Source organism: Marmota monax, unplaced genomic scaffold (assembly GCF_021218885.2).
Source record: "Marmota monax isolate L192 unplaced genomic scaffold, Marmota_monax_Labrador192_F-V1.1 WCK01_AAM20220418_F8-fsc00462, whole genome shotgun sequence".
NCBI lineage: Eukaryota > Metazoa > Chordata > Mammalia > Rodentia > Sciuridae > Marmota > Marmota monax.
Genome location: NW_026694290.1, coordinates 98,176 through 121,645, shown reverse-complemented (window position 1 = coordinate 121,645; position 23,470 = coordinate 98,176). Strand labels below are relative to the sequence as shown.

The 23,470-nt window shown below is 37.5% G+C and overlaps 1 gene segment (V, D, J or C); it reads right to left on the bottom strand.

The window, feature by feature from the left end:
- Positions 1 to 987: 987 nt before the first annotated feature.
- LOC124108991 (immunoglobulin lambda variable 2-11-like) lies at positions 988 to 1,527 on the bottom strand. The segment is given in 2 exon segments: positions 988 to 1,313; positions 1,438 to 1,527. Coding segments are annotated over 2 exon segments (366 nt in total).
- Between the last annotated feature and the right edge of the window lie 21,943 nt (positions 1,528 to 23,470).

Below are 23,470 nucleotides of genomic sequence, written 5' to 3'. Positions count from 1 at the left end.
TGATGAAGGTTGATTACCACCCTGTGTTGTCTGGCGCCCGCACCCATGTGTTCAAAGAATGCCTGAAAATACAGTCAAATACAAGTGTGCGTGTGTGTGTGCGTGTGTGTGTGTGTGTAAAATTCACATTATGTTTTTTCATATCCATTCTCAATATTGTGGTCCCTTTACAATGGCTTGACCTATAATTTCTCAACTTTATTATAGTGAAAGGTGAATAGGCATCTGATAGAAATCATACGTCCAGTTTTGAATTTTGATCTTTACCCAGGCTAGTTTTATGTGTATTGGACCTTGATTGAGGTTTGGGGGAGTTGCAGCTCCAGTAAGCTTTGTAATCATGAGGGCAAAAACCTATATTCTATAGTGTATGAGGTTACTAAACAATGGCATTCAGTAGCTTGAGTGTATTAAGGTACTTTTTGAATTGTATTTTTTTATTTATAAGGGTTTGTCAGGATGTTATTCCCTGTAATTTGAGGATGATATGTCTGCATATGGAATTAATGTTTTATTCTAACTGGGGTTTCTTCTAGAAATTTGTAACACATATACATTCAGAATCCCTGAGGAATAACATTCTCACCCTCCAAATATCTCTTTCATTAATTTAAAAAAAAGAAGGAGCCATTTACATAACAGCAATACTAACCAGGAGAAAACTCACATACATTGACCTGAGGGACTTGTGATTTCACTGAGAACTTGAGAAAATGCATCTATAAGCATGGATTTAACCTTCTCTTTCTTTAGATCAAGGATTAGAGAGACCACATCACCAGAGCAGAGTAAGCTGTCACTGTCCCAAGAACTTAAAAACAAGGGCTACACTTTGTTCATTATTTCACTATGGAACAGGAGGGGAGCTGAGAGTAGCTAAATTTCTAGTTCATGTTGCAGGAAGAAATCTCTGTACCAAGTTGAGGAAGCATCTTCAGAGCAAGACACAGCTTCTATGCTTTGTGCAGTTTTGGTCTCACTTCTCCTTCAACTTGGCCCACTGTGGTAAATGTAATTGCCTGCATATGAACAGCAGTAGTAATCAGCCTCATCCTCCAGCTGCAGACCAGAAATGGTCAGAGAGGCTGTAATGCCAGACTTGAAGCCAGAGAAGTGGTCAGGGATCCCTGAGGGCTGACTACTAACACCGTGAATCATGAGTTTATGGGTTGTTCCTGGATGACTTTGGAACCAGGACACATGATTATATTTCCCAATGTCACTTCTGGTTCCAGCAAAGGAGATGGTGACTGACTGTCCAGGAGTTCCAGAGACTGAGAGAGGCTGAGTCAGAGCAGACTGGGCCCAGAAACCTGGAAAGAGGGAAACACACTCTATGTTGAATCAATGCTTGGTCTGCTAAACCTGAGGATAAGGAGGGAAAACATCAATCCAGAAGTCTGCCAAAACCCTTCTCAGCAAATGTCACACTTTTACCCTGATTGAGGAGGATAAGCAGAAGCAGAGTCCAGGTCATGGTGGAGGTGCCTCAGAAAACTTCCTCTTCAGACTCCAGCATTGGGCCTGGCTCCCCCAGACTGCTTTTATGTCCCTCCTTGTCTCAGAGAGAGGAAGTCCTCAATGCAAATCTGCTTTCTGCACCTGCCTCTCTCCTCAGCCATATCTGGCATGTCCTGGAATCTGTACACTCTTGTAGTCCTCTACTGAAGAGTTCAGCTCTGGGAATGAAAATTTCCTGCCTTAGACTTTTGGGGAATCAGAAACATTAATTGAATATCCTTGATTGCCCAGGAGAGTAAGATCTGCTGAACTCCATCATCTCTGTCAGTTCTTGGATCTTCAGTGTCTCTGGTAAGATATCACTGTATCTCTGTGAACCTCCTGGGATGGCCACCCCACAGTGCCCTCTGCTGGTGCTTATCCTCCAAGATATCTTTAATGATAGGAAACAATTCTGACCACACAAGGAATCACCTGCTATGGTTGTTGTTGCTGGACTCTCCTCAGAGGCAGCCATGTTTCTTTCCCAACCCTGTCGTTCTGTGATAGCATATGCAGAATCACATTCTACCAGTTTACCTGTCACTCCCAGCCCACTCAGCATGTGCCATGTGGATCATCCAGGGGTCACTGTGAAGAAGGCTCAGGGAGGGAACAGGGTGCCCCCCCCCCATGGCCATAGTCCTGACTTGATCTGCAGTTTCATTCCTGCCTGTCCATTTATAAATAATGACTAGTTTTGTCTCAGTGGCTTAATCTCAGTCTCAAATGTGAGGAACAGGAATTCTACCCCTTGAGTAAGGTATTTATAAGGAGATGAGAGCAAGATGGGAAGGGTAAGATTTGATAATGGGTCATTTCTATCCAAACAAGAGACATTTATTTATTATAAAGTATTTTTTTAATTGATTTTAATTTTATTTTAATTGGTACTTGTTATCGAACCCCAGGAATTCAACCACAGAGCCCATCTGAAGCAATTTCTATATTTTATTTAGAGACAGGAACTCGCTAAGTGGCTTAGGGTCTCATCATGTTGCTGAGGCTGGCTTTGAACTCATGATCCTTGTTCCTCAGCCTCCAAGCTGCTGGGATTACAAGCATGTGACACCATGCCCAAAATATATTTCATATTTTTAAATGGCATTTAATATGGGGTACATGAAGATATTCTTACACATATATAAATTGATGAATGATTAAGTCAGGCTAATATAAAACCTCATTTTTTAAAAATTTCAATATACTAAATTTTATTTTATCTGGGTAGCAACCTTTACCATTGTTTTTAATTTAATTAATTAATTTATTTTTAATTTTGAAGTGCAAGGTATTGAACCCAGGGCCTCAGTGTGGTAGGCCAACACTACCACTGAGCTATATCCCCAGCCCTACTAGTGTTTTTTATTTCTTCATATGTCTTCACTTATTTTCTTGTGTTATTTAATTCTGTAGGACCTTGTTTACTATTTTCTGAGTAAACCTGTATTGTTGAATTCTTTCAGATTTTGATTTCGGGGAGTGTCTTAATATTTCCATTTTTCATGGATGGTTTTCTTTTTTTGAATTAATGAATGTATTTTAATTAGGTATACAAGACAGCAGAATGCATTTTCATTCATGGTAGACAATTGCAGCACAACTTTTCACTTCAGTGGCTGTACAACCAGTATACTACAATATGAGACCCCTGGACAGTGCAGTTGATGAAATGTCAGGAAAAAAAAATCAGAATGTACATTACCTCATTTTGTAAAGCAACATTATTCAGTTGTACCTCACTCAACAGCAGTTCAACCATTTCAAGTATATGCTACAATGTATTTGACCATGTTCAGAGTTGTGCAACCATCACCACAATTAATTTTAAAGTATTTTCTCAACAGAAGAAGGAAACTCCAGGATCATCAGCAGTCTTTCCCAATTGCTCGCTCTCTCTCTCTCTCTCTCTCTCTCTCTCTCTCTCTCTCAACATCTCCATTCACTCATCCTACCTGTGAAATAAATCATTTATCCACTTTCCCCTTCTATGTGATCCACTATTCTGAATTACTTTCATCTCAAAAAAAATTAAGATATGTTCTTATTTGATTTTGGAACCATAGTACATTAGTATTAATTATAATAACCACACTATGCAATAGACCATTAGAAATCATTCCTCCCATATGACAGAAAACTTTTCCCCTTTTACGAACACCACACTTTATCTTATCCCTACCCCACCTCACCCCTGATGTGGAATCATTTTACTCTCTACCTCTGTGACTCCTTCTCTTATATATTCCACATGTAATTGACATCATATGGTGTTTTATCTTTCTGTGCCTAACTTATTTCATCCAGCATAAACATCTTTAATTTTTTTTCTATAGACATACTTATCTAAATATTACATTCAATTTTATGTTTAACTTATGTGTCCAGTCAAAGAAAAGCAGTTATTTAGATTATCTGCTATCTTCTTGGTTTTGTTTTGTCCTATCACATGAATTTGGCATGATCAACCATAATTATCTGAAGGATATAAAATAAAAAAGCTAGAAGTGTTGAACACTTTTTTATATATTTGTTGATCAATTGTATTTCTTCTTCTGTGAAGTGTCTGTTCATTTCCTTGGTCCATTTATTGATTGGGTTATTTGTTTTTTGTTGTTGTTGTTAAGTTTTTTGAGTTCTTTAAATATCCTAGAGATGAATGCTTTATCAGAGGTATATGTGGTAAAAGTTTTCTTCCAATCTGTAGGCTTTATCCTGACATTATTTATTGTTTCATTTGCTGAGAGGAAGCTTTTTAATTTAAATCCATTCTATTTATTGATTCTTGATTTTACTTCTTGTGCTTTAGGAGTCTTGTTAAGGAAGTTAATCCTAGGCAGACTCATGAATATTTGGGCCTACTTTTTATTTGATTATGTGAAAGGTCTCTCTTCTAGTGACTAAGTCTATGATCCACTTTGAGTTGTTTTTTGTTCAGGGTGAGAGATAGACGTTTAATATCATTTTGCATCATATGAATTTCCAGTTCTGCTAGCACTATTTGTTGAAGAGACTATCTTTTCTCAGGTGAATGTTTTTGTCACCTTTGTCTAGTATGACATAACCATATTTATGTGGGTTTATCTCTATGTCTTTTATTCTGTACCATTGGTCTACAATTCTATTTCGGTGCCAATTCCACACTGCTTTTGTTGCTATTGCTCTGCAGTATAGTTTAAGTTCCGGTATTGTGAGGTTCCCTGCTAAGGATTGCTTTAGCTATTCTTTTATTTTTCCAAATAAATTTCATGATTGCTTTTTCTATTTCTATGAAGAATGCCATTGGGGTTTTAATAGGAATTGCATTAAATCTGTATAAACTTTTTGGCCATTTTGACAATATTAATTCTGCCTAAGGAGCATGGGAAATCTTTTCATCTTCTGAAGTGTTCTTCAATTTCTTTCTTTACTGTTCTGTAGTTTTCATTGTAGAAGTCTTTCACCTCTTTTGATAGATTGATTCCCAGATATTTTACTTTTTGAGGCTATGGTGAATGAGGGAGTTTTCCTAATTGCTCTTTCAGTGGATTCATCGCTGATATATAGAAATGCATTTGATTTATTTTTTAAATATCTTGCTACTTTGCTGAATTAATTTATTAGTATTAGAAGTTTTCTGGTGGAATTTTTTGGATCTCCTAGATACAGAATCATGTCATCAGCAAACAGTGATAGTTTGAGTTCTTCTTTACCTATTTGTATTCCTTTAATTTCTTTCTTTTTTAAATTGGTCTGGCTAGAGTTCCAAGGATGATGTTTGAATAGAAATGGTGAAAGAGGACATTCATGTCTTGTTTTAGATTTTAGAGGGAATGCTTTCAAATTTTCTTCATTTAATGATACTGGACTTTCAAATGAAAAATACAATAAGATTTCATCTCACTTCTGTCAGGATGGCAATCATCAAGAATACAGGCAACAATAAATCTTGGCAAGGATGTGGGGAAAACGTACACTCATACATTGCTGGTGGGACTGCAAATTGGTACAAGCCCTATGGAAAGCAGTATGGAGATTCCTCAGAAAACTTGGAATGGAACCATCATTTGACCCAGCTATCCCACTCCTTGATTTATACCCAAAGGCCTTGAATTCAGCATACTGCAGTCATGCAGCCATGTCAATGCTTATAGCAGCTCAATTCACAATAGCTAAACTATAGAACCAACCTAGGTGTCCTTCAATAGATGAATGGACAAACAAAATGTGATATATATATATATATATATATATATATATATATATATATATATATATATATATATATATTTCTCCCAATGGAATATTACTCTGCTTTAAGGAAGAGTGAAATCATAGCATATGCCAATAAACAGGTGAAGGTGCAGAATATCATGGTATGTGAATTAGGCCAATGTCAAAAATACAAAGGCTGAATGTTTTCTCTAATATGTGAATACTAATTCACAATAAGGTGCGGGGAGGCACTAGAGAATAATAATGTTACCTTAGATTAGGTAGAGGGTAGTGCATAAATGTATTCTACTCTCATGTAGAAATAATTAAAACAAAGTTAAAGAATGTAAAAAACAGCACAAGTGTGACTAAAGTTCTTCATTCATTTTCTGAAAGTACTTTGCAAAGTGATTTTTATCTGTGTTTTGCATGGCCTATGGTTCAGAGTTATTTAATTTCCTAAGTAAAAATACTATTGTTGTTTTCAGATTTCATTACTCTTTAAGCACACACTATCTTTTCAGACTGAATCTAGCAAATAAATCTCAGACAGGATTTACGAAAGATATTTGTGACCACCTAGGAAAACAAATCACAGAAACCAGACTGGAGGAGCCATCAGCACAGTAAAAACACCCAAAGAGCAGAGAGTTTTCTACCTCTACCTTGAGTCCCAGGCCTGCTCTTGAAGATCCCGGGACCTGAACAGGACACCAACAGGACAGAAAGATTCCAGAATAAGCCCCACTCTTGTGTCTCCAAGAGGAGAATGGGAATTCCTTATGCTTTGTGAAACTTTGGGTGTGCACATTTTCTTTTTCTTAGGGTTTTTTCTCTTCTCCATTCTTCTTGATTCTGACCTTGGAAATTCTTCTGGGGTCAGAGAAGGGGCATTGGAGACTGTGGTGGCTTTCCTTTTTCATTTGAAAAGCATATTCCCCAAGACAGTGTCACTTAATTCTACTAGTTTTGTTACTCTGTGTCCTCTAAGTCCTGGGTGTAGTTCTGGCCTCTGTCACAGTAGGTGAAGGAAACTGAATTCCCAGTTGTGTTGCCAGAAGACCAGAAGGGAAAGCCTGAGGAGCCATGCATAGTGGGAAGGTTGTGGAAAGGAATGAGTTTTGGAAAATCCCCCTGCAACTCAAGCTCAATTCTGAACTACCCTTGTATCAATCTGTTCCCAGAGAGGGAAGAATATGGACAAGAGTTTCCATGTAAACTGATACCTGTACTTTAGCTGACCTGTCCAAATCTCACAATAAAGAAAGTTTTCTAAATTGATTCAATGTCAAAACAACATTCCAAAGAAAGCTGGTTTAGTCAACATGGTCATAGTCTGCTAAAACAAAAATATCAATTTAGGATTTTAAATAGTCTCATCATACCATAACATATAATCATACATATCCTATAAAAAGGCAAGACCACTAGGCCCAGGAAAGTCTCAACTGATGTGAGGACAATGAACATATGTTGTATTGATCAAATGAGACAAGTGTATCATAATTGAGAATATATTGCAAAGACTCCCCACCAACCTCTAAAAAATGATAGTAATAATAATGTCAAAGTACATGGAATGAGTGGAGAGAGACAATGTTAAGCAAGGAACCAGGAGATAGAGTAAACCACAAAGTAGCAGCACCAGAGAAGAGAACTGTTAGAGGGATTAAGAGAAGATTGATCTTGAAGAACAAAAGAGTAGTGATCTACAAGTCATAGCAAGTAAACTGTCCCCTTCATATAAAACACAGAGGGGAAAGTTGTAATTCATTGTTATTTTAATCAAAAAGGACTTCTATTTTCAGGTCTTGCATGTAAGAAGCTTGAACATTGTCACACAGACTAATAAACAAATGTCACATACACCAAATTCAACAAGTCCAGTGAGATGGACCAGAGATCAGTGATCACCTCACAGCTGACCAACCTTTCACTTTGCACCATGCATTTCATTCTTTAGGTGACAACTATAGAGACCTTGACAGCATTAATTGCTCATGGAGAAACATTCCTCCCCTATTGCCCTTACCTGCAGGAGCCCCTGTTCCCACTCCTCAGCCCTCTCTCGCTGCTCACACCTTCTTCTCTCTGATCCTGCCTCCAAGACCTCCTTTCTGCTCTTTCACATTTTGAGGATTCCTTGGCCCTTCCTGTCTTAATCCATGACTCAGGATGATATCTGAGTCTCAAATATGCATGCCATTATTATCAAAGCATAGCTCCTGCACCATGTCAGTGACCAGAAAAGTGCTCAAAATCTTTTCCTAAATGAGATCCTCCTTTGAAGTACCCTCATCAATCTTTGGCATTATCTCCAGTGCATTGATTAAAATTTACCTTTGAAAAATATTTCATTGTTCTGTATACATGCCCCAACACTTAAAGGAAGAAGACTTGCTTCATCATGATCCTTTCCAAGTTCTGAACCCACACATGGATCATCAGAAATAACTGATGATGAACACCAGAGAAAGGAGGGAGGAGCTGAGCAGTTCACCTCTGCAAGGGTCTAATAGGACTTGTTGAATGTGGTGTATGTGATCTTTGCTTATTCATCTGACTGACAATGTGTCAGCTTCTACTCCACAGGCCAGGTCTCTAATGGCCACTTTCTCCAACCCAGTCCCATGGTAGGAAACAGATATCAATGAAGGTCTGTGAAACTCTCCTGTGTCCCTAATCAATGCCAACCTGTCTTCTACTCTTACTATCTGCTTCACTTTCTCCTTGATCCAGCACTTAATGGAGGGAAGTAAACCGGTCCATTGAGTCAGACAAGTGTAAGTAATGGAACAAGATTTGGATGTCTTTAGGTTCTGCAAACTAGGTAGAATCAGTTACTGTGTCTCATCTTCTGGGAACTAAGTCTACACTTATTTACTTGTTTAAAGAATTCTTGGCTATATTTTTATGTATAAATATACTCAGTTATCCATTTTAAGAGAAATCCTAGCTGGAAATCAGTTTGGGGTCACCATTGTAATCATGAAATCATGACAACCACAGAGGGAGGAAGGGTGTACACAACATATCTTCCTTCTTGAACAAAAGGATCCTTTGGTGAAAAACTTATTCTACTGAGAGATGCAGAGCACATCCTGGACAGGGGTTCACTTGTCTGAGGGAAGAGATAATCCTGGCTAAAAACACATTCGCAACTAAAATTCTGTCTGGTATATCTCACTTGACTTTGATGACAAAAATTTACGACTTAAAGGAAGACAGCATCTTTCAGTTTGTCCTCATTCCCTCAGTAATGTCCTCAGAATTTCTCAGTGGTTGTTACTTCACCAACAGATGTGCTCATGAAGAGCAAAAGCAGAGATATTGACTGAGTGATTTCAAGCAGGCCTGTACAATATGGGAATAGCAGGCACCAAGGTTGAGGATTTCCCTCAGAACTACTGGCACTGGACCAAAGGGGCATCTTCATAGTGTGCTGTCCCTAATGTAAGAATTTAAAAAGAGTTGCACATTCAGGTACAATATCATACATCAAAGAAGAAATTATTATTGGCCTTAGATAATGAACAGGAAATTTTGTTTCCTTTCACTTTTCATGGTTGAACAAAAGAGGAACTGAGAGAGAACTAGATTTTCATGGACCAGTGGCCTGAAGCTGTCTCTGTTCAGGGCTGAGGAAGAATCTTCAGAGTGAATAGTAACATGTGAGCTCATGACAAATTTTGCACTCACTTCCCCATAAACTTGGAGCACTGTGTAAATTGCTGCTGCTTGTATATGAGCAGCAATAATAATCAGCCTCATCCTCAGCCTGAAGGCTAGAAATAGAGAGGCTGAATTGCCAGACTGGGAGCCAGAGAAGCAATCGGGTACACTGGAGGGACGATTAGTGGCTCCATAAATCAGGATTTTGGGAGATGATCCTGGCAGATTTCGATACCAGGAGACATTATTATAAATCTCAATATCATTGCTGGTTCCACTGCAGGAGATAGTGACTGTCTGTCCTACAGACCCAGAGGCTGATGGTGGTTGATTCAAAGCAGACTTGGACCAGGATCCTGAAAAGAGAGGAAAACACACTCTGTTTTTTTCAGTACTGGTCTTGGGTGAGCCAGAGCTGGGGAAGATACATTAGCCCAGATATTCCTGTGTCCCTTCCCTTGGGCATCACCTGTGCTCTGAGTGAGGAGGATAAGGAAAAGCAAAGCCCAGGCCATTGTGGTGATTCTCCAAGAGTGCTGTCTCCTGAGCCCCAACACTGGGCCTGGCTCCACAGACCTCTCTTATCCCCTCCCATGACTCAGAGGAGGGAGGAGCTTCCATGCAAAACTGTTTCTAGCACCTGCCTCTCCTAACCCAACACTTAGATGCCTTGGATTCTGGACACCTCTAACTTACTGGTCAAAAAGCTTAGCTGAGGTGATTAAAATTGTTTGATGTGAATTTATTTTCTCAATCAGGATAGACTGATCTTGTGACAGTGCTGAGGAGTTAGAGCCCCTTTGGAATGTCTCTAACCTTCCAATAGTGGAGGTTCTGTGAATGTCACATAAAGATTCCCACGAATTCTGTGTACTGTGTCAGATATCCTGAGAACATAGTATCAGGATGGTGGATAGATCCATTCTCTCCCCTTCTCAGGAAGAGATATGGCTGGGAGAACCACACATGATCCTCAGTCTGCTCAAATTCTCCTGGCCCTTTCAGTTAAGATGTATGTCCAGATATTGCTGAGTCCTCTGCCTTGGGAAAAAAATTGGGGCTGGATTTGATGATGAGACCTGTTATTATTGATAGATCTTCAGGAAAATAATGTGTTGTAGTTCAACATGTTTAGGATTGGCACCCTACTTCTTTAGAGATAATGAGGGGAAGCACCTGTTTGAACCACATTACTATTCATGGTAAACTACAGCACCTGCGCTTCCCACTCCAGATTCTCACTGCCAGCTGGTGGACTCACATGGAGGGTATAAAACTCCTGGAAAGGAAGGGGAAAGGAGCTGGATAATCTTCTGTGCTTCCTGTCCTCAGTCCCGCCCCATCTCCCAATCTCTGGCTCCTTATTGGCCCCCAGTGACTTCTAGTCCACCCTATGTGGCTCTTCCTTTTTTCATTGTTTTATTGGTGCATTATAGTTGCACATAACAATGGTATTTGTTTTTACATATTTGCACATGCACACAATATAACAATATAACTTGGACATTATCATTCCCCCACACTTCCTACCTTCCTCCCCTCCTCCATCTTGGCTTTTCATTACATTCCCTGAATACACCACCCTAACTTGTTTTCCTTATTTCCTCTCTAGCTTCTTTGTTTTAGAGAAAAGATATAACTTTGTCCTTCTAAATTTGGTTTATTTCACTTTACATGATGCTCTCTACTTCCATTGATTCTTCTACAATGGATATATTTTCATTTTCTATGGCTGAATAAAATTCTGTTATATATATATATATATATATATATATATATATATATATATATAGAGAGAGAGAGAGAGAGAGAGAGAGAGAGAGCACATTTGCTTCATTCATGCATCTGTTGATTGACACCAAGGCTCGTTTCATAGTTTGGAAATTGTACTGCTGTAAACATGGGTATGCATGTATCACTATAATATTATGAATTTAATTCCTTAAGATAAATATTGAGGAGTGGATAGCAGGATCTTATGATGGTTCCATGCCTAGTCTTTTGAGGAACTATTATACTGATTTCTATTCTAGTTTTACTTATTTACCATCCCACTAACAGAGTAAAATGAACATTTTTTTTTTCTACATACTCTCCAGTGTTTATTATTTGTATTCTTGATGAATGCCATTCTGATTGATGTAAGGTGAAATCTCAGTGTAGTTTTGATTTTTATTTCCCTAATTAGTAATGACTTTAAAAATCTTTTTCATAGATTGGTTGAGCACTTCTTTTTTTGAGAAGTGTCTGTTTGATTGCCCATTTATCCATTGAATTATCTGATTTTTTGGTATTAAAGGTTTTTGAGTTCTTTATGTAGTCTAGATATTAATTCTCTCTCAGAATAGTAGCTAACAAAATTTTCTCCCATTCTGTAGGGTTTTTAATTCACATTCTGAATTGTTTCCCTTGCTGTGCAGAAGATTTTAAAGTTGATGTCATCCCATTTATTAACTCTTGTCATTATTTCCTGAGCTTTAGGTGTACTATTAACAAAGTCATTGCCTGTGACTAATAGCTGGACTGTTGATCTTATGTTTTTTTTTTTCTAGCATTTCCATAGTTTCTGCTTTAATTCCTAGATCTTTATTCATTTGAGTTAATTTTCTATGCAGGATGATTCTATTTTCAATCTTCTATATATGGATAACCAGTTTTTTTCAGCATCATTTGTTAAAAAGGCTTTCTTTTCTCCAATGTATATTTTTGGTACCTTTGTCAAAGACCAGAAGACTATAGATGGCCACACACCTACAGTCTGTGTCTGTGTTTTCTTTTTTGTATCATTGGTCTATGTGTCTGTTTTACACCAGTACCATGCAGTTTTTGTTACTATAATTCTGTAATATAATTTGAAGTAAGATGTTGTGATGCCTACTGACAGCATTGGTTTTAATGCTTAGAACTGCTTTAGCTATTCTGGGTCTTTTCTTCTTCCAAATGAATTTTAAAACAATTTTTTCTAGTTCTGTGAAGAATGTAATTGGAATTTTTCTGGGGATTACACTGAACCTGTATATTGCTTTTGGCAGTGTAGGTGCCTTTTCCTTTGTTCTCTGACTTCCTTCAAGATGGAATGAGTCTTCTTCCTCACCAGGTGCCCACACCCACACTCTCAGGATTCTTTGCTTGCGTCAGGACAGCCTGTCCCAAGTGAGTGTTCCTGCACCATATCAGGACTCAGGTCTTTGAAAATGTAACCATTGAAATCATTACATTTTTATGTGGTCAGAAAACAGAATGAGACAGAAGTGGATCAGGAGAAGATGATCAACTTTTCAAATAACTTCAAAGAAAGAACTTGTGTGACAATGAGTGTGCTTACTGAGGATTAAGAATGGCTCTGGGGAGACAGAATGTGAATTCCCATGTTTGGGAGAAGAAACAGGGGTCCATATTGCTGTAAAGGAGCCTCCCATGGACCTCACATCAGGGTGTGTTTGTTTGTCACACAGGTCACAAGACCCATTTTCCTCTAAACTCTGTGCTTTAGGAGACCACCTCAACTCACAGATGTGCATCTTCCTAAGGTAAGATCGCCTCTTCCTTCCTGTTTCTAGAGGAAGATGCTTAATCTAGTAGTTTTTTTCAAGATAGATTTGGGTTTGTGTTACACAGTGATCAAGCCTGACTGCTCTTTGACAGAATGGAAAAAAAGAATGTTCCTTCATAGCCTGCCATGGTGACACATTCCTGTAATCCCATCTGCTTGGAGGCTGAGGCAAGAGGATCGTGAGTATAAAGTCAACTTCAGGCATGAAAACAAGAAGTTGGTTCTTTCAGGAAGAGCCAGGACACCTGGAATGTTCCCAGGAAACTGTACACTGAGATCTCAGGCAACAATGACACAGGATTGATCTAAAGGTTTTTGAGCAGATCAAAAAACACTACTATTTAATTAATATCTAAAATAGCAGGCATTACAATTTAAATTAACTCCTCAAATAGTGTATCTCATAATTTTGGAAACACACACACAATCCCTAGTCTCAGTTCCCAAACCATCTTTTGCTCCAAATACACATTCCTTCTTTCCATGCTGAGAAGCCATCTTTCAGGTCATTCCACCTTTGAACTGGCCATCAATCACCTCTCTTTATGCTAATGAACATGTTTGTCATGTGGATGTATTGTGAACAATGACATTAAAGTAATTGTTCATAATGGTTGTGCTCTATAGCACTGTAGGGTGAATTTTTATTAGGATGATGTACTATTTTTTAAATGTTTTTATTATTATATTATAGTCATTTGTAATAGTGGGGTTCACTTAGACATATTTTCTTCCATTTTAATCCATAGTACTTTCCCATTTTCTCATCTTCTCCTTCTCCATTAACCTTTTTCTCTACTCTATTATTATTTATTCTATTTACTATTGCTTTTTTAAAATTGGTGCATTATAGTTATACATAAAAGTGACTTTCATCATTATGTATTCACCTGTGCACATAGCACAGTTAGGTCAATTGCACCCTGAAGATGCTTTCCTTTCCCACTCCTCTTACTTTCCTTTCTATTCCCTTTTCTACTCCCCTGTTCTATTTATATTTTCAAGAAATCCCCCGATTTTTATTCTTTGTTTCTCTTTAGCTTCTGTTTTGAAATAGAATATTTGACCCTTGTCTTTCCCATTCTGGCTCGTTAAACTTAGCATCATGTTCTCAAGTTCCATCAATTTACCAGCAATTGACATTATGTAATTCTTCTTTACGGCTGAGTAAATCCCTTTGAATATATATATATATATATATATATATATATATATATATATATAGAGAGAGAGAGAGAGAGAGAGAGAGATATAGATATAGACATAGACATAGATATATCTCACATGTCTTTATCCAATCATCTGTTGATGAACATCTAGGTTGGTTCTGTAACATTGCTATTGTGAATTGCCCTGCTATAAACTTTGGTGTGTATGTATCAGTATATTATGGTGATCTTACTTCTTTTGGAGAAACATTAAGACATAGGATCGCATGTTATATGATTATTTCATTCCTTATCTTTTAGGAAATCTTTATACTGCTTTCTAAAGTTGTTGTACTAATTTGCTATCCCACTAAAAATGTATAACTGTATCTTACCCCTATATCCTCACTAACATTGATGATATGTATTCTTGATAATTCACATTCCAATTGGATCTAGATGAAATCTCAGTGTAGTTTTGATTTTTAGTTCCCTGCTTGCTGAGGATGTTGAACGCTTTTTTATACATTTGTTGGCCATTTGTACTACTTCCTTTGAGAAATATCTCTAGTTCATTTACACATTGTAGTATTTTCGGGGGGGATAATTTTTTAATATAGTTTATATATTTTAGATATAAAACTCCTTTCAAAAGAGTATCTAGCAAAGGTTTTCACCAATTCTGCAGGATTTTCTTCAAACTTTTTATTGTTTACTTTGCTATAGAGTAGAAAGTGTCACACAGAGACATATACACATACACACAATCATCTGGGCTTTTTCAGAGTTGCCCAAAACACACATTGCAGTAAATGTTGTATTCTTAAAAATGTTGCTAGAAAATTGTATATTCATATGTAGAAGAATAAAACTACATCCCTGTCTCTCAGCCTGCACATATTTTCTTTCAACTCAAAGTGAATCAAATATCGAAGAATTAGACCAGAAACACTGTAACTGCTAGAAGAAAACATAAAGTCAACATTTGATCATATTGGCACAGAAACATAATTCCTTAATGAAACTTTTAAAAAGGTCAAGAAATAATACCACAAATCAGCAAGTGGGATGGCTTTAAATGTACTATGGTTTTTAAAAATGCTAGTGGAAAGGATTTTGAATGTTTTCATCACATGGAAATGATGAGTATTCAAGAATATAATATCTAGGCTATGGAACCAAACTAGATGTCCCTCAACAGATGAATGGATAAAGAAAATGGGGAATATATACTCAATGGAATATTACTCAGCTTTAAAGAAGAGTGAAATTATGGCATTTGCCAGTAAATGGTTGGCATTGGAGAATATCAAGCTAAGCAAAATAAGCCAATCCTAAACAACCCAAGGCCAAATATTTTCTGTAATATGTGGATACTAATTCACAATAAGGCAGGGGCCATTAAGGAAGAATACCATTACTGTCGAATAGGCGAAGGGAAGTGATGGGAGGGAGGGGAGGGCATGTGGAGATAGGAAAGATAATAGAATGAAACAGACATTATTATGTATGTATATATGTGACTACATGACCAATATGATTCTGCAATATGCACACTCAGAAAACTAAAAATTATATTGCATCTATGTATGATATATCAAAGTGCATAAATGCATTCTTCTAATTAAAACAAAACAATAATGATATATAAAGCTCTAAGTTGAGAAATAAAGATTAAAATAAACTGTTTTTGCTTTTAAAAAAGAATATAAATGTGGTTCTCCTGATTTGAATACAATACACAACATAGACAAGTTTTGAAATCTTCCAAAAGTTTGGTATCAAATATGTACAATTTTATATCTCAACTGAAAACGGTGCATTGAGAAGTTATAGGAAATCTGTTATGAGTGTGTGTGTGTCTGTGTGTGTATGCAAACACATTTATTCGAACGCATATTGTATAATTATTTGAAGAACCACAGAAAATTTTCTCTTCCAGTTTGAGTCTCTACATACACAAGACACCAATGCTAGGATACCTTCACAATGTCATATTAGAAAGGTCACATTCTCTAAAACTGTTGCTACTGCTATTCTTTGTAATGTTCTCTATTTAAAACAGTAAGTACATCATCATGAGGAGTCTCTCATCTTCATTAACAGCAGAATCACTAGAGTGGACATTAAGCAGACACTAACCTTTCTGCATATGCAGATACTGGGTAAAGAATTCATATTAATATAACTAGAATCAGGGATCAAGTGCCAACTCAGATGCCTAAAAAGACAGGACATAGTGCCCTCTCCACCTCCTGCTTGTTGTGACCAGAAGAACATATACTATGAGCAAATATAGCCTCAGGTCAAGCTTGCAAATACATCCATGTCCATTCATTTAAGATTTGTCAGTGACTGCTTTCATGTCTCACCTGTAGAAATTAGGTGTTGTAACTGACAATATATAGCTTGCAAACTCAAAAACATTTACTACATGATTGTCAGTGTACAAAATAAAGTGTTTCCCCACTGCCACCCCATCCATGATGATAAATAATACTAATAATATTTCATTATGATGTGGCCTCCTGCCTCAGCCTCCCAAGTCACTGAGATTACAAGCATTCACCATGGCATCCAGATAAATGATACATTTTAACAGAGCCATGTGTGCTTTTCCCAATCACCTGCAGTGGAACCATCTTGTCTCTGAGACCCACAGCTGGTCTGTGTAGGTCAACATATCTCTTTCTACATACACCATCTCACTGTGGTCACAATAATTTGTGCTATCTACAGTGAAATCTCCCAGGGCAGAATATCTGAGTATGGCTTCTTCTATCACACTTTACTAAATGGAGAAAAGAGATTGTCAATGTTTCATATATGGACCAGGCTCTGTTTACAATCTCTGGAACTTGCAAATAGGTCTATGCAGGGCCTGAAATAAAATGACAGTGATTCAGATTTAAAATGCAACTAATTCCCCAGAAGTTTTTTGAGGCTATGGAGAATGGGATAGTTTTCCTAAATTCTCTTTGAATTGATTCATCATTGGTATAGGGGAATGAAATTGACTTATGAGTGTTATTTTTATATCCCGCTACTTTGCTGAATTCATTCATGAATTCTAGAAGTTTTCTGGTGGAGTTTTATGGGACTTCTAAATATAGGATCATGTCATCAGCTAATAGGGGTAGTTTGAGGTCCTCTTTTCCTATTTGTATCCCTTTAATTTCTTTCTTTTGCATAATTACTTTGCGTGCAATCTTCAGAAGTTTTTTTTTTTTTTTTTTCACACTATTTCCAAAATATTTAGGGTTTAGTTGTTTGAAGCTTTTTGAGCTGTTTCCCACAAAATAATGAATAATTGTTTCATCTCATACTACCAAGTATGAAAGAAGAAGACAAGAGACACAAAGTAGGATACATCAAATTTGGGGATTTAACTCCAATTTATATAAGAGAAAGAGTGAAAATTCCAAATGGATTAAAGTATTCCAATGTGAAGATGTACTGGGACAAACAGTGGTGCCAATGTCCCAGCTGTATGAACAATTTTATCCCCTAGATCTGTAACAATAAGAAATTGGTAATAGGGAAAAAAGCTGGTGTTTAGATCAAGAGCCTTAGGAGAATCCCAGTTGTAGACCATGAGGTTTGAGCAACAGTCTTTATCACCTGCTGTAGAGAATTAGATTCCATTTTGAAACAGCTCATGATACAAACCCAGGACTTGATAGGCACAGACAACATAGGAATCACTTGAACTTGAGGCCAGAACTGTGAGCTCCACCAGTCATGAGGTCAGGCAAGCCAAGCAGTAACAATTTCTTGGTAGATATTTTCATCTAAGATAGAGAATTAGCTAAACTTAGTCTCATGGGCAGTTTGTTGATGCCTCATATCTCTGACTTTCCAGTACAAGAAACTCCCCCTGGATTCACACTTATATACTTTGGGTGGAGAAGTGACTTCAGGTCCCAGGTGATTTTAAGGAGCCTGACACCTGAGATATCCAGTCCAGCAAACTCTAATAATAATACATTCATTAATGAGGGTTCCTTATTCATTCAAATCTACTAATCCCATTTAAATTAAAAACGGATGCATAATTATTTTAATAGTAAATGTCACAAACTACATCAAATTAGTACCAATTTCACAAGAAACTGATAAAAGTTATTTATGTTGTATTTTACATTCTTTTTCTCATGTTATTTCTTTAAAATATAATATGTATAATATATTTACATCATATGTCAATTTGGACACAAATGTTTTCTCAGAAATATTTGATCTTTTTTCATTTTATCATTTACAGTTGTTAAGATAGGTTTAAATAACGAACTTGAATGAAGCATGCTTGATAATATTATAACCACTGAATTATTACATAAATAATATTTATCTTTTGGTATTTGCAGCCACATATGTTAACCTGGTCCATGTTTCCTAGAATTATTTTGACTTTGAAGAACAGAAATGCTATTTCCCAAAGACCTTAAAAGAACGTACTTACTATAGGGATACAGCTACATCGATGTTCATAGCAGCACAATTCACAATATCTAGAATGTGAAACCAACCTAGATTCCCTTCAATAGATGAATGGATAAAAAATGTGGCATTTATACACAATGGAGTATTACTCAGCACTAAAAAATGAAAAAAAAAATCATGGCATTTGCAGGGAAATGGATGGCATTAGAGCAGATTATGCTAAGTGAAGCTAGCCAATCCCTAAAAAACAAATGCCAAATGTCTTCTTTGATATAAGGATGGCAACTAATAACAGAGTGGGGAGGAAGAGCATGAGAAGAAGATTACCATTAAACAGGGATGAGAGGTGGGAGGGAAAGGTAGAGAGAAGGGAAATTGCATGGAAATGGAAGGAGACCCTCATTGTTATACAAAATTACATATAAGAGGAAGTGAGGGGAAAGGGAAAAAACAAGAGAGAGAAATGAATCACAGTAGATGGGGTAGAGAGAGAAGAGGGGAGGGGAGGGGAGGGGAGGGGGATAGTAGAGGATAGGAAGGGCAGCAGAATACAACAGACACTAGTATGACAGTATGTAAAAACGTGGATGTGTAACCAATGTGATTCTGCAATCTGTATACGGGGTAAAAATGGGAGTTCATAACCCACTTGAATCAAATTTATGAAATATGATATGTCAAGAGCTTTGTAATGTTTTGAACAACTAATAAAAAGGAACAGAAATGTTATTTTAAAATGTACACTGTTTCACCAAGTGTCTTATAGAATTCCATAATAGAAATAATGTACTATCACAATATTTATAAAGCTGAATAATGTGATTTTGGGGGTGTATGAATTAAATCAATGTTTTGGATGAAAAAGTTATAAACTCCTGCTATTATCCACATCTATGTTTAAAAAAAACGCAATATTGATTTTTAGGTGACTGTATTTATCATCAGTTTTTTACTGTAAAAACACTTCTTATCAAACTCAGTGTGCATTTGCAACATCATTAAACTATTTTGGTACTATGTGATGTCATGATCGCCAAAAAGTGAGTGACCTGTAAAGGAAATAATCCTAGTGATCAGATGAGTCTTGCCTCATTCTGTGGCTGTCAGTTAGCTTCCTTCTCTAGACACACATGTGTTTTGCCTAAAATATTCATATTCAATATGTCCATGATAGCATAGATAGATATTATTCATGGGATCATTAAAATGGATTTCCAGTCATGAAGGTGACCAGGCTATATAGTCTCTGTTCCATTTCAAAACATTAAAACCAACCCTGAGTTTCTAATATGAGGTTATTCCCTCTGGGAAACACCTTGAGGTACCTGAGGGCAGATTAGACCTTTCATCATAGCATATTAACCTTAGTTCTTACTGAAACAGGCATTTACTTATGAGAGAGCTTGTTTTCCTTTGCTGCAATGCTTCTGCTAAACTATTATCCATGAACTTAGGGAACATGAAAACCACTATCATGGTATTAAACATGGGCTTCTGAGTACAACATTTATGTCACAACCAATAAATGACAATAATGGGGACATGTTCCTGCTATTATTACTCTTATGATTGTCCCCTACATCCTCAAATACCAAGCTTGATAGAAATGTTGAATGATATGGGAACTAGTGATAAAGCCAGTTGAGTGATTATGTACAAGTCCAATAAAAAGTGCTATTTTTTGTGTAGCCAGGTTTCTGGAACAGGAGTCAGGGCATGGAATTGGGAGTTACACCACTCCCTATCCTTAGTCACCAACTAGCACAATGTTTGCCTCCCATATTGGAGAATTCACATTATGCTGGTCTAGTGCAGAGGTTTTATTTACAAAAGGAGACTGCTTCCTCAGGAGACACAAGAATGACTTAATTAACCTGGGTCTAAAGCCCCTTGGACTACTCTTAAAAAGAAATCATTAGACCAAGTTGGGACTATTGGGTCACTATTGGTCCTGATAATCAGGGAACTAGGTTGACACTGCAGACTTGAAGTAAGAAGGCACCTGCATGGGATGCAGATGATAACTTCCTTACTCTGTAATTAAAGTCAGAAAACCAGCACAACCCAATTCAGAAGGACTTTTGATGGACCAATAGTGTCTGGAATGAAGATTTGCACCAACACACTTGGCAAGACTATTAAAAAACATTAGCTAAGGCTTTTCTTTTTTTGGTGCTAAAGGGGATATGAAGTGTGTAGTGAAGAATGTAGCAATGATGCCCACAGGAATTAGAATTATATGAAAAAAACATTTTTTTTTGTATTTTACTGTGATTGTATTTGAATATTTTTCCTTACCTGTCTGATCCAAGTGACATCCAATGTAAGATATGTTAAATATCATTCTCTTTATATCCCAGTACTTATGAGACATTACCAAATATTTAGAAAAAATTAACATTTGACAATGAAAAGTATGTTGTATATTCATGGAGGAAAAAAGATTGGTATTTTCTGTTTTGGCTTCTTGTTGGGTACTTTGCCATATTAAGGGTATCATAGTTATCATAATTGTCCTTATTTTGAGACAGTGAGATCATAGAAATTGGAATGAGTTTCTGGTTCACATAGGTAGGATGTGGTAGTTTTATTTGTTCCATCTTTGATAGGCTTACATATATTTCTCACAATTACTCAAATATATATTTCTGGTTGGGATAGTAGCAAGAATAATTTTTGTGGTACAAGGTATGCAGGTTAGAAATGAAGGACTTTGATTCTGTAACTCACACCTGTATCTGGGTATCTGTTGGGTCACTATGTAGACATGAGGGTGCTGGTCATCCATGTCTCCCTGGATTCACCTCCAGTATGGGTCTGATGCTTCAAATCTTTCATAAACCAGAATACTTAAGATGTCATTTTACAAAAATGCAAGGAAAAATTGGTAATTTTAGGGCATTAGAGCTCTTTACAGTGGAAATTTAGAAGGAGACAGCAGCTTTTTGAATAAAAAATGGCTTTCATGCTCCCTTTTATAGTCTGACTAGCTATTATGTTGCTGTGACCAAAAGACCCAGTAAGAACTATTTAGAGGAGGTTATTTTTTTTGATGCATGCTTTTAGAGGTCACAGTGTGTAGATAGCCAGCCCCATTGATCTGGGCCCAAGGGGAGGCAGAATATCATGGAGGAAAGACATAGAGGAGGAGAGCATCTCAAGTCATGGCAATCAGGAAGCAGAAAGAGCACTACTCACAAGGAACAAAATGTAAAACACAAAGACATGCCCCCAGTGATGAACTCATCCAGTCACAACCTACCTGCCTACCATTACCACCCATATCAGTGTATTAAGCCATTGATTAGTTTACACCTTGTAACTTAGTCATTTTATTTCTGAACATTATTGCATTTTTCTACACATGCACTTTTTGGGGAGACCACATATCCAACCATTATAGTCCCTGGATGTCGGCATTGGGAATACCTGAACTTCATTGATCAGATCTCCTGGTGCAGACTCTGAGGGGGAGAATGATGCTCAGGCTGTCTTGAAATCAGACAGTGCTGAAAGAGACAGTAACCCCTTAAGACCACTCAGCATTCCAACAGATTGTTTTGGAAATGGATGACCTGCAGGACACCCTAAAATGGGGCAAGTCTCTGAGGTCATGGCCTCAACCAGCCATTAAACTGAACCTGTCAGAGAAAGATGTGAACCTGGGGAAGCAGTTTTCTATAACCAACATCCCTTTGCAGTGAGGGCATCTCTGTGAGCTGTGAGATGGGTGAGGTTCTATGTGTGGGTGGGTGAGCTCTGAAGAGGAAATCAAGCTCAATCCCTCTCTGTACATTATACTGGTTTTCTGGTTCAGCATGAAGGTTGCCATGGGAACCTGGATTTACAGGGTCTGAGAAGTGCTGAGCAACTCAAGGGCTAGAAATCTGGAACAAATCCAGAAACCATGGCATTGAGGGATGGCTCTTCCTATCTATGTTTCCATTCTTTTTTTTTTTTTTAATTTCTCACTGCCTGGTTCAGAAAACACCATGACAATCTGTCTTGATGACCATAAAATCATCCCTGACCTTTCCTTTCTTGAGCCTTGCTGTAGAGATGGGAAGAAGCAGTATAGGGGCCTCATCTCTGGATGAGCTGAACCAGTTCTGCTCAAAGCTCTATTTTCAGTCCTACTGAATTTGGAGAGAAGAGTGACACTTAGAGGGTAGAGGTTTGTGTCTCACTTCCCTAACTGCCTGTGTCACTGTGAGAACTTCATTATCACCTTCACCATATGATGAAGAACAGTAATAGACAGCCTCATCTTCAGTCTGAGTTCTGCTGATGGTCAGAGTGGCTGTTGACCCTGAGCTGGACCCAGAAAATCTCTCCAGGATCCCTGAGGGTTGCTTACTATCATCATATATTACCATCACAGGGCTCTGTCCTGGGTGCTGCTGCTGGAACCAGTCTGCATAATATTTTGACAATTCATCTCCAGAGCAGGTGATTGTGGCTGTCTGTCCTGGGGTTACTGAGACTGAGACTGGCTGAGTCAGCTATAGGAGGCCACAGAACCTGCAAGAGAAGGGAGAGATGAAGGACCCCTACCCAGGGTACCCAATAAATCTATGTCCAAATGAGCTTAGATTTGGGGAGAATCTCCAGCTCATGATCCTGTGGTACCCCCACAGGTATAGTCTGGGACAGGGGAGAAAAGATCACCTGTGTAGAGCAAGAGGAGTAGGAAGAGTAGAGGTGTGCAGTTCATGGTGGAAAGCCAAAACTCTTTGTGCTGATATGCACAGCACAGTTGGGTTCTCCAGGACCTCTCTTATTTCTTTCAAGATGTTTGGGTAAATGCATGTCTGATGATTATGCAAATTATCCATCCTCTGTAATCACCAATTATGGGAAGTCACTGAAATCAGCTGTGGGTACAGAAGAAGAGATTGTGAAGTTGGAGGTTAAGCATTCACCTTTCTCCAAGATGCTTTGGGAAAAAAATCTGACTTGA